The 13,000-nt window shown below is 45.2% G+C and overlaps 1 protein-coding gene across 1 annotated transcript in view; it reads left to right on the forward strand.

Annotated features, from left to right (window-relative positions):
• Window positions 1-13,000, forward strand: part of LOC139105037 (CD151 antigen) — an 83,267-nt gene that overhangs the window by 60,133 nt on the left and 10,134 nt on the right. The window contains exon 4 of the mRNA XM_070660887.1: window positions 3,779-3,970. Coding sequence (XP_070516988.1) covers window positions 3,779-3,970 — 192 coding nt within the window. The remainder of the gene's footprint in view (window positions 1-3,778; window positions 3,971-13,000) is intronic.

Below are 13,000 nucleotides of genomic sequence, written 5' to 3' on the forward strand. Positions count from 1 at the left end.
TAACGTATACTTTTCACGGGTGCATTTTGAATGCGATCGTCGCGAAACGTATGCCTCCGTCACCTCCGTTGCTCTCCCGAAACACTCTTACGCGAATCTTAATTAAATCTTTCACACGGGGCGAAAGGTGCCCCCCGTGTCCGGAATTTAACGAAGAAATTTAAGTATTTCCTCTCGGCGAGTATTTCATTATATCGGGCTTCCGTCGTTTACGATTTACACAGGCCCGCGATAATTTTTTCGGGGATGCTTGCCCGCGGAGTGATGCACGACTTTTAATTCCTCCGTTTCCGCTCTCCGCGCCGCCGTTGTCCGGCGAAATTTAGCGGGTACGTGAATGGATTAGCATAACATTGCCCCAAGTTGCAACGTGGTTCAACCCGGAGCTGATCGCGCGCCTGCATTGGCTGGCACGTTCGGCTCACCAGCTGTCTCGTTATATCCGATGCAGTTCGCGCGAGGGTTGCACTATATGCATAAGTACATAGGCGAACCGCTGACTGAAGTGTACCTGAGCGGCGTGCCGAAAGAGATTGCTCGGGACGACGGTATTACGCGGGAATCCACGGAGGAGAAGGCTGAGGGACCGTTCGAAAAATAACGCGATAAATCTTTGCCCCATGCGTTCGCAATTTACTTCACGAGAAGCGCAAATACGCGCGACCAGAAATTTTTGTTCATTTAATGAATATCGCGTCGTAAGTTTCGTTTTATCGAGCCCCAGCAAATGAGATTTTGTTCTCTTCTTCTTCTTCTTCTCTTTTTTTTTTTTTTTCTCCAGATCGTGCGTACCGCGGATCACCTAATTCATGCTTAATTCATGCCGGAGCCCGCCCGATCAATTATGCAAAGCGCCTCCCGCCGATCGGCGTAAGCGAAATCGCGGGGTGCGCGATCGAGGGAGTAATCCCGCGATCGTGAGGCGACCTTCGACGTTTTTCCGTCGCCTCTGTTTCCCGACCGGACGAGGGACGCGAAAAGGCCGGCGATTTGAAATACGAGCACGTAGACGCGAAGAATATCAGCCGGCGCGATACATGCGATTTATATACGGCGTATCGGCGAACCCGGCAGCGCACACGAGCCACCCCGGCGCTCGCGCGCGTGTAAACATCCATGTGCGCCGTCGGGACAATGATAAAATAATAAATTGCGGCCCTCCTCCCATAACCCGTCCGCGGGGAATCGAATCGAGTTCCTTTTCGCGCGTGCCCCGTCGTACGACTCGAATACGGGACCGGAATATTACCCGGACACATCGCCGTCGGTTCCTTAATGGATACGGCGACACGTTTGTTATTTATGCGCGGTAACGTGCCCTGTGTCGGCGATCGCGTTTCGAGAAACCGCGCCGCGACGCTGTGGATATTGCGCGACCCGGTCGCATATCGCGATATTTGCTACCTAAATATACCGCCCGGCAGCCGCCTCGCGACGACGCGCCTGACGTCGTTTTTTTAGATTCTGTTCCTTAAGACGGTATTTTATCGAAGCGATTAATGAATGAACCGAACGCTTGTTACTTTCATGACTTCTCGCACGTTACGACGCTGCGTTATGACTTCATCGCGTAATAAATTACACAATCGCGAGTATACTCGACCGAGCTAGTTATTTGCAGTGTAACGATTACGCGTTATCGATGCGTCACGGGTTGATACCGCGACAGTGGTATTCATCCATGTCAAATAATCCACGCGCGAAGCCGGAACACTTTCGTATCCAGAAAACGGTACTTGTTCTAAAACAAATTACCATAGCACGCCGTTAAAACGTCGCGCGTCTGCATCCGCGTGTTTACGCCGCGAATTCCGGTTATTTCAGCGCAAAGCAGCCGTGAGCTTTGCCACTCGTTCGCGTGAAACCGCATTCCTCGATATCGTAAATATCGACGACACTCGCATATTTTTCAAGCGTAATCACATTATTATTATTATTTTTCTTCCGGTGGTTTATTATTTTCAAAGAACATTTTATCTCGCGCGAAGAGCGACGCGGAATGACGAAAAAGGATGTCTTACTCAAAATCGGGAGAACTTATTTGACACGTTAAGTACGGTTATTAGAACGCAATAAGCCGGGGCATAATCAGAAGTTTTCTAATCACGGTTATTAGACTTAAGACGCAGCTGGCACATTATCGATTATTATGCAGTAATTGGCAGAACGGTTCGTGCGTTGATTCCGTAATATCCGGGATGCCGGATAATAATCGCCGCTGATATTACACGCTGCAATTACACACTTCTGTCAATCAAGCCGCTTCGATATTAATTATTAGTCCGAGTCGATCCAATTGATAATTAAACAAATCAACGGTTAAATAAATTAGTGATCGGAACCAGAAAAATCTCGGTCGTAGCGGGGTCGTTTTATAGGCGGCATTCCTGGCGGCATCGCCGTCGCGATCTCATGTTTCTCGCCGATACCCGGCCACGATCGGTTGTCCCACGATAATATAATTATAAAATTAGATATTTGCGCTATTTGGGGAACGCTGGACGCGCTCATAACTTGGTCATTGTTCTCGGATGCGGCGCATGGCGACCTACGTGAACCGCATTCCTCCGATATCGTAAATATCGGCGAGTGTCGGCCGATATTTACGTCGACGCGGCTCGTATATTCCGGATTGCCTTCGACCCGCGGCAACCTCTGCGTTTGTGCGTATGTCAACCGACGGTGGTATCGCGCGGCAAGAAAAACGGCCGCGAGAGGCGGAAACGAACGCGAGATAAATCGCGGCGTTTAATCGGATACGCGACAGGTGACGTTCGCCGATGACGCGCCACGCGCGTAAAACGCGAGGAAGAGAAAAACTCTGGGCGTCGCTCGGAAGGTACTCCCTTTTGGAGAACACTCTTACGGAAATTAAAGACAGTTGCTTTAGGAGAGTTTTATCTGGAGGTGGTTTAAGTACTCTCCTAATCCTTTTAACTCCTCCTTTTTCCTAAATCGAGCGGAAAGCTGAGAGCGACGATTTACCTCAAGAGTGATTTTTAAATCGTCCCCTTTATTCCGCGAAATCTCGGAATTAAAGTTCTCGTCGCCGAGAATGTCGCTCAGCGGTGACGTTGTTTCCACACGAGGCGTCAATTAACGGACACTTTGTATGCCAATGCCTACGTGTATCGGTGCGTGCGAGTTACCGAGCCGATATCCGTTATTCATTATCTTTCTGCAGCTGTCGTGGGCGGTGACGATATCCGAGCAGTCATCGGAGCGACTTTGCGGCCGCGATATGAGATTGAATGAAACGCACTGTCCGTGAGGTCGATCTTATCGAAAGTGCCTCACGAACCCACAACTTTCGCTTCGCGTTACCGCTCTCCGGTCGATCAGCGGTGTCGATTATCTCGGAGGTTTTCGTAGACGAGAAGGTGAGATGGGCGGCATAATTGTTCCTCGAGTTCCCGCGACTTCGAGAGAACCCAATGAGACCTGGTCCTCACTTTGTCAATTTCCAGAGCGCGTTTCGTCGCGGTTAGAAAATTCACTTTTGCGAGGAAAGAAGGAGGAGCACCGTAACGGGCGAAGTTTGAACGCGAGGAGGTCAGCTCGGTGCCGTTCACGTCGGCGACGTTAAAAATTCCTCGTACCGAGTACCTAACGCCGGAGAAAAATCCTTATTTGCGTCGCGCATTATCGAAGCGCGTATTATCGGCGCGCCAAAGGACCGGTTAACAAGCTCCGCGTGCGACTCGTGAATTATTACATCGCGGCCGAGCGTTTTGCGGCGTTTCCGTGAAAATTAAATTGTGGAATTTCTGTGTTGCAGCTATCCGGACTGGTAGTTGGTGGCATCGGTATCTGGACGGTTGCGGCAAAGCACAGCTACGTGTCCCTGATGTCCACGTCGACATATCCTACTTTGGCCTACGCCCTGATCGTCGCAGGTGTGCTAGCTGTCATCGGTAGCTGGCTTGGATGCGGCGGCGTAACTTCCGAAAATCGATGTGTTCTCCTCGTGGTAAGTCTCTCTTACGCTTCTACGCCCTCGAAATAATTCCCGCGACGAACATCGATCTCGCGAGCGTTGCATGTGTGCAAAACACTCGCATGTCTATTGCTGATTAAACTATCTTTTTTTTTTTTTTTTATTAAACTCGCTCGTTTGATTAAACTTTTCGGGTCTATTTCGTCGTTTGCTTTGACGCACGGGGTATTTGCTTTTACGATTATTCATTAATCATCATCCCGTCCGAATAGCATTAATCGACTTTCAGAAGCCCACCCGTAGAACGTTACGGGGAGTTTGACGCGAAGTAATACGGCTGGATCGATTACAGTAATAATCCCGTTCCGACCGTCGGTTCTCGCGGGGATCTTAATTCATTACGTGATAAATGGCAAATAAATTACGTGATTCGCTTTGCTTTCATCCCATGAGTGGATGTTCCCCGTTAAAGCTGCGGGAAATAACGAGTTTGTCAACTCTGGTTTTACTATCACTCGTAAAGATCGGACGGAATCGCGCGGATATTTTTCTTCCGCGTTATCAATTTAAAAGAGGGGCCATTTATCAGCGCGATAGTATCGGCTGACTAATTAATTTCCCGGGCTACGGGCGAGATAATCGCGAGAACGCCTTCCTGAAGGAGCGGATGTCAGAATCGAGCGCCGGACACTGACGAGAGGTATCGCTCTTAAAAGTATCTCTTGTCTCGGATGCTGGATGCGCTTTTATGCGCGCGATCGCCCCACGATGTCGCAATACATCAACCTGCTGCTGTTTGCAATCGATATCACGTTGAACACTTTAGTCGGTTATCGAAAGTCATCTCGCAACCATCGACAACACGTCTCGTTTATGGCCCCGCTTGGTTATAGACACAAGTAAGACGAATGAAATTTCAGATTGCACGAAACTTGCGTCAATACATTTTTTTGTTTTCTTTTTTTTTTTTTTTTTTGTAACAATACGTATCGGGTAAAGCCGAAATTGCGAACGGTCGGAGGAACAGGAAGAAGAAGAAAAGATAGCTCGTGTATATAAATAAGTCAAAAAATAGGAAATAAGTTTCTACGTTTCTCTCTCTCTCGGTTGTATCACAATTTCAATCGCATCCCCGGCGCGGAGCGTATAAGCCATGAGGCTTTAGAAATAGAATGGACCAGATATCAGAGACTAGATATGGGATTCGCAGATTAAAGAGCGAATGAGAGAAGGAAATATATGTATATTTGCACGGAGCGACATTTGAACTGAAATTTCACTCGACGAATTAAATATATATATATACATATATATAACTATAATTAAAACAACTTCTGCGATAGCCGGATGCATAAAGTTCTCGAACAAAATTTAAATCGACTGTTTAACGAATGGTTTCGCATCAATATTAGCCTGCTCTAATTAACTTTGCCTTCTTTTATACCGCGATTTCGCTCGCGACGAACGGATAAACAAGAAGCTCAATTACAGCCATCGTTAGCAGGCATTTGAGAAGTTATCAATTTTATGCCTTTCTCTCAAATCCCCCTCCCTCTTCCGCCAGTTGTATTAGCATCGATTTATCGAGCGCCCTTTCATCTCATTTAACGATCATTTGCCAGCGATCGAATAACCGCGGGAACCCTCCGGGATTTCAAAAGAATTTATTTGCACTGTTCATTGTTAACGTCATTCTTTGAAACTTTCAAGAACAACTTCGTCAAAGTAGCTCAAGCACGTTGCTACAAGTCGAGTCGCTCTTCACCTACGGGTTTGAACATTCCTTTGACTTAGCCGGGCGACTTCAACATTATTGCCCGGGGCGGCGCAGTCTTTGTTGGAAGCCAGTTAGTTACGTGACCAGGGGAAAAAAAAGCAGATACTGGTACCGATATGAGCTGAAGATTATACGAATAATTTAAAAATTGTTTGAGGCATACACACGCGGGCGGAAATCAATCTTCCAAATCAAACCAATCCGGATGTGTTTTAATTTTTTTTTTTTCCTTTTTTATTTATCAATAAAATATTCCGATCATGGGAATATTTCGGATCCACGAAACGCGAGCCTGTTGCAATAAATATCGTTATTTTTATTAAAAAAAAAATTTATTTTCGCAGTAATGATAGTTGAATCAATAAATCGTTCATTTTTATTTTATTGCGCGGGCGAGCGTATTTTTACAAATTGTTTCGCGGCCTTTCGAGTGTACGCGCGTCGTTATAAATACTATGGCTTTGGCCTTCGGACGATGTCGTGCAAGGAACCCCTTCTCTCTTTCTCAGGTTATAAATGAAAAATCGATAGCCCCGCGGCCGATTACAATGAACCGTGATGTCGATATGGGATAATTCACCGCGCTGGCGGACGCGACTTGGGCGCCGGACTCGCTTTCCCCTGCAAGTCGCTACTAACAATGCCCGGCCAGGCTCCTTTGAACCTTCAGGTAAAGGGAGTTCTCCCCGAGATCGCCTTTGACCTTACCATAGTCTACCACCTCCGACATTATCGCCGTCGGCCGACAAAGTCTCTCCTCGATGCCGCCCGCGGCCAGAGCCGTGGCCTTAGGGAGGCAGTGGCATATTTTTGAAAGCGGCTTAACCCACGCGCCACGGAGGACGTTATTCATCGGGAACCGTGCATACGTGAGCACACACGCGGCTCTGATTTAATACGCGTTAATACGAACTTATGGATGCGAGAAATAATCTCGCTGCCCGAGAATTCCTTTACCACAGCGAGCATTATGCATCGTGTTTAATTCAATTTGTTTACATGGCTGACGAGTGTTATTTAACACGGCTGCTACTTCTTCTGAGAAACTATTATATATTGCATTTAGAATATTGTATTAGCCTATTTGACAAATTGGATCACCCATAGGCTTCGGTCGCTTTAAAAGTTTAAAATGTATACGCATATATACGTATATATATATTTTTTGTTTTAATTTAATTTAGTTTTATTTTATTTTATTTTACTATTATTAATTTTGGCAGACTATAATTTTTCTTAATTTTTTTTTAGATCGTTAAATAATTTTGAGCGCCTTAATTGGTTTTTTTTTTTAAAGAAATGTTACTTTATCGAAGGTTGGACTTAAAAATAATTTTTTTTTTAGTCGACAGGAAAACAAATATCTTCTCATGAACTATTCTTCAATGGCAAACTTTTTTATTTCCGGAAATGATAACTGTTACCCACGATAAACTTAACGGGAGGTATATTTAGCGGCCTTCCCCTATCTCCGTTCAAAAGGGGGCACCCTTCGCCGAGTAATAAATCGACCTTAATCGGGAGTTAGCGCGACGACCGTAAGTGGTAGCTCGCGCTTTCGCTATATCTCCAACGACACCGACTGGATTATCTTTAATCCCACCTAAATGATAGTTAAATACCGGTAACGAGCTTCGTCGATCGTTACTAACCGCGGCGTTTCCGCCGCGGTGGTTTTCTCTAGAAATTACGCCGCTACTTCTCCGCGCCGGTTTATTTCCACGCGCGCTTAAACGAGCGCGCGCATACATATTTCATTGAAGATGCAAATGTAATTTAATGCCCGCGCTCTCGGCGGTGCTTGGTAGAAAGTTTCTAAAGCCGTGTAGTATTTTTAATGATCGCGAAGATACGGGCGCGTCATTGCTGCCACTTCAATTATTTTTCCCGCGCGATAAATCGCTGTTGACTGTGTGTTAACATCGCCACTTCCGCGAGGTGTCTAATCAGAGAAATTGAATTATCTTTCATCCAATCTAATCGGGCAGTTAAAGTCCTTTTGCAAACGGCAATTGCCAATAGGGCTCGCTACATACGTACATTCAAATCGTGATCTCAATCGCGTAAGTGTTCGTCGTCTCGAGGCGCAAGAAGGCACGAATTATTTTCTTTTATTCCCCACGGGCGAAACGCGGATCTCGATCCTCTTTCTTTTGCGCGCCGGCGCGCCAATATTACTTTATTCATGTATAAGTATAATTAGCGCAAGTGCTTAAGCGAATAAAAATCTGTTTGAGCTGCTTACGTTCGAAGAGGGTTCTCTCTTTATTTACGTATTCCGTTCTATCTCATTGAGCGCGTAATATGTTTTTAATGTGGCGTCCATTCAAATAAAGATGAGGGCTAAATCAGCCGTAATAACCGTCGCTAATCACCAGATAATTCCACTTAACCCGCGCCACCTCCCGAATCATTAGTTGAGCCTTAATTGCGCGATTTTCTCCCCCTGAAGCCGCCCCGCGGTTATGAACTGCGCTTTTTAATCGCTCGCTTACGACATCATTACAGCCGTAATCCTCTTATTATTTTTGCACGTTATCGGCCGCCTGTTTCGTGCTTTCGCCAACGTGATAAATCACCCGCGCCTCGAAAGTGGCCCCTCGTACGCGGCGCAAAAGAAACGACCAAGCCGTCCGGTAACAACCGTCACTAATCACCGAGTAATACTACCGCTCGGCCGCTCTGGAATCACTGCTCTATCCGTCCGCTCGATCTTAATTACGTAAGACTTTCCCCCCCGTGAGCATCTCGCGCGCCAATCTACCGTGTTCCGTCCAGCGGTACGAAGCGTACGGGATGCTAAACAAGTTCGTTTACACGGCGCGGACGTCTCGCGGACGCTGATCTTTTACAACCGCGTCGCTCGTGCCGCCAAGCCGCGAATTAGAGTCGTTACCGTATCATTACCGCGACGCTGCACAGCAATAATGAAACATCTTGAAAAATAGATGTTCTTTTAAAAAAAAAATTTACCTCTCGACGGAGTTCATCGAGCCGGGCGAGATTTTCGAAAGTTTATCCGAAAAAGGGAACGCGGCACGATAATTGGTAGGTTTAATTGGACCGTTCGGATCTCTTTCGCTCGAGCTACTCGAAGATACTGAAACGCGCAATTGAAGTCGCAATCGAAACTGGCGGTCGAGTTTTTAGAGGGCGACGACTCTTCTCTCGAGCGGGCTCGTCGCCGGTCTATACTTTCGATTTAACAGCCGCGGGAGTGACGTATCACGACAGCGGGATCTACGGAACGGAGCTTGACGCCTCGGACTGGCTTCGAACCAGTTTAACATCTTCCGGACGATGCGATTCAACTGCTTCGGGCGGGACTGCATTACTTTCTAAGTGTACGCCGTGATCCGCGGCTAACTTACGCAAGAACAATAGTCGCGAGAAATATATAAAAGAAAAGAAAAAAAAGAAAAAAAAAAAATAGAAACGTGCATGTTGACTTGACGGGTTTCGCGTAAGACCGCAAAATATTATTTACGGCGTGTTTATTATCGACCGCAACCGTAAAATTATTCAGGAATCGCCAACGAAAGAATATTATCGGTTAATATTCTCTCAGATTCTTTGTCTATTTTATTTCTTATTAGAAATTTTAAAGCACGCGTTGTTAAATTTAATCATTTCAAACGTACTAGTACGAAATCTCTACGTCTCCCTTTTCTAAAATAAATTAAAACGTATAATTTATTTCCGTATATTTTTCCACGGCGACATATTCTTCCTCTTAATTATCGTGAATCTTTTTAATTATTTTAAGTAGACGAGATAACTGTATCAAATAGCTTGTTATAGATACAAAATATCTTGTTTCTCGCGTCCATTATATTTTAAATAATTGACAATCTCGCGAAGAACTCCGGACGAAGTTTTCTTTTCGAAGGCACATGCCGAAGCTCGTTAGTGTTACGCTAGAACGTAAACGGAGATCCTCGAAGTTAGATGGTGAGCACCTTGTTAAAGTGTGTCCATGTCGAAGAATAACGACCTTCTCGATTGCGAATCTTGATATCGATTCGACGTACGAAAAATATTCTTTGTTTCACGCATATCATTATCAATATCCCGTACGAATAATTATGGATAAACCAAATTAATTTCTCGCAATTCTTTTAATGAGAAAACTGGCAATTTTAATTATTCAAATAAATGCCTCAAGTGATATCGCAGTCTTTCACGTTGAAATTAATTTTTAAACATCTCGGTGGCACGTACTTTAATTCTCTCTCTTTACTTTTCCATGTAAAACAAAATGTCTTTTTTCACATAAGACACGCTCTCGTTTCTTCCCTTTCTTTCTTTTTTTTTCCTCTCGAAATGAACACGATTACGGCTTCGTATTGATAGAAGCAATCATCGGGTTCTCTCTCTCTCGGTCGCGTCTTACAAAGCGACGCGTCCAACGTAAAGAACATTTATTGGAAGTTTAACGGCAGGATGCACTTTCAGGTCGATAAATTTGCGTGATGTGCACCGTCACTTCGTCGGTCGGTTCAAACGGTATTCCTATAAAATTTCCCGCTTCGTCTTGGTGAAACCCGGTCGCCGGTTACAGGAGACACTCGAAGGGACGTCGAACGAACGCCCTCGGGTTACTCGTGACGAAATACTCGTAAGATGGACTTGGAATTCAACGTCGCACCCTCTCTTTTTTTTTTCTTTTTGCGGCCGTGGCAATCTTCGGCGGCGGTAAAGATTCAATGAGGCACGGTCGGCACTCTGCGGGCTCGTCAGGTTTAATGTCTTTATAATTGCGCGGTTCCCTCGTCGCCCGCGGACAAAACAAGCCACGGCGTTTTCTTGCGCCGGCTCGCTTGGCCGGCTCCCCTTTCGGTGTAATCGCGATGCGAAAGGGAAAACAGCGCGCTCACGAGATGAGCCTGTTCCTTATCGGTAATTAACCCGATGTTGTTGTTCTTCAGGGAAGCTTTCGTAGCGGCTTAATAAAATTCTAACGATCGCGCTACGTTTTTACGGCACGCGGACAGCTCGACGTACCTTCCAGTCGCGTCGCGGAGCTAACGTATTTAATAGACATAATATTTTTTTTTTTAATCGCTGCTCAACGCGAGCGACGTTTAAGAATAATTTCGTCTTGACGCGGAGTGCAATTCGTTAGCCGTGCGAACACGGTACACGCGCGGGCGAGGATTAAGGCAATACTCGGAGCAAAAACAGGTAAAATCTCCGGCGATTAAAGCACGTTTCTTCTAATTTATGACATCGCTGTTTTGCACGGATATAATAAATCAGGACCCTGTGCCGTAATTACTACGCGCTACCATTTTCTTTGTCCGGCGTATTGCATACAATCGAAATTTCAAGCAATTAAACTTTAAATGAGCGCGGGGTAGCCCATTGTTACCCGGTGATAACAGGCTCCTCAAGATTTTTCAGCTCCTCTCGGGTAAAGTTTCAATCTACTCGGAGGATCGATCTACGGAGTTGTTTTCCGCGTTGAAAATCCAACGTTTAACTTTTAATAACGGACTGTCGCGAGAAGAGGCAATATGTCGTATGCATAACCCGCGACATAAAAATAGACGCGCCGTGTCATATTTCTGGGCGCGTTCCATTCCTGAAAATAACGGCTGTATAAGTTCACGGTGTAATTTAATTTAAAGCATAAAGTCGAGTTTCGCGACGGGCCGAAAGTACTTTGCATAGTATTAGCCGTTGTTTCATTTTTATGCTCCCGCTCACTTTGGACGTCTCGGATCCACGAACGGTATAAAAAGACCGTTCTCTTGGCTTCCGGAGGATCATGTCTCTCTTTAGCCTTTACACAGTTATTATTTTATATACGTCTCTTCGATCTCCTGAAACCATTTGATGCTGCGATATACAAATCCATCGAATATTTAAAATCTCTAATGTCGCATATTAATACTGCATATTAATCCGAGTGAAAAATTTATTTAACTATTCTGATTTTACAGCTAGTGGTTTGATATATTTTTTAATTAATTACCAGCTTGGTACTAGCCATAATTTGTAAGGAGATATTTATTTAGTGATTATCTTCCAGCGTGGGTCATATAGCGAGACAATTTTGTTACTGGCTTAATATCGAGCTAGAAAAGCTAGATGTTTAAATCTTTTTTACCGCATACTAATTTACTACGCGTATTGACCTATGCCAACGCGCGCTCGAACGTCGAGTCGCCGCGAGCACGTGCGTGTGTTAACATCGGCCGATAGCCATCGCTTTGCAAGTCCTCGTGGCGCGGGATCCGGCGAACTCGGCAATCGAGTGTTACATTTCTGACTTAGGACTGGAACAGTATTGCTCGACAGCCACGAGATAAATCACGGATCAGCTAATTAGTCATTTAGATAACGGTTAGACTCAATTTCCACTCGGGTTAAGTTCCCTTCTCTCGTCGCGTCGCGATATTTAAACGCGACATATAGATAGGTAAGACGTCGGAGATTTGCCAAGCACAATGGGACGCGAAGCGAAATTGTCCGTCCGGGAAAATGAGCTTTTTGCATCGCGCCGTGGGAAATGAGACATGAAAAAGAGAATCCTTTTATAGTTTGCCGCGACACTTGCGACAAAGCTCGGGGAATTCACGTGGAAAATCGCGCCCAGCAATCACGGGGGCGGCGCGCGAAATTTTTCCGCTCCGCATTTCCGCCGTTCTCCCGGCGCGCATCTACGAAAACGTACAATATCCTGCTCGATTGCGGCCCGCCGAGAAGCATAATTTTCACCCCGCGCAAAAATTCCGCGAGTCCGCCCGCTGCTAAACGCGCCTGCCGCAAAAGCGTAACGATTTTACGCCGTCTTTAACGAAGTTATATCGGTGATCTCGGAGAAGTTCCCTGCCGGTGCGCTTTCTTAACTTCCCCTTTTCCTCTCTCGTTCAGTATCGCCCTATTGTTTCGCGCTGTGGTGTTTTATTTCGCTTATTTGAATACTCCCCCCCCCCTCTCCCGAAGTCAGTAATCTTTCTCCTAATTACATTTCCGACTCTCGAATTGTCGAGTTGCATAATTATCGCGAGATAACGAAGTCGCCTGTTGTTCGGCTACAATAACGGCAATAATCTGACAAAGTAGAAGTCTGCTTTTTAAAGTAACTTTTTTTTTTAATCTGATAATCTTTATTTCAGTTAGAAAAATTTGAATAAAATGTATTCATTTATATTTGCATTAAATATCTGTTGTCGAATTTTAATTCTCTTATCTTGAAAATACCGTCTTGAATCGAATTGAATTTATCAGAATAAAAAAAAGGAAAGTTAAAAAAACCGTCAACGTTTATTCTACGGTAG

This window comes from Cardiocondyla obscurior, linkage group LG08 (genome assembly GCF_019399895.1).
Source record: "Cardiocondyla obscurior isolate alpha-2009 linkage group LG08, Cobs3.1, whole genome shotgun sequence".
Classification (NCBI taxonomy): Eukaryota; Metazoa; Arthropoda; class Insecta; order Hymenoptera; family Formicidae; genus Cardiocondyla; species Cardiocondyla obscurior.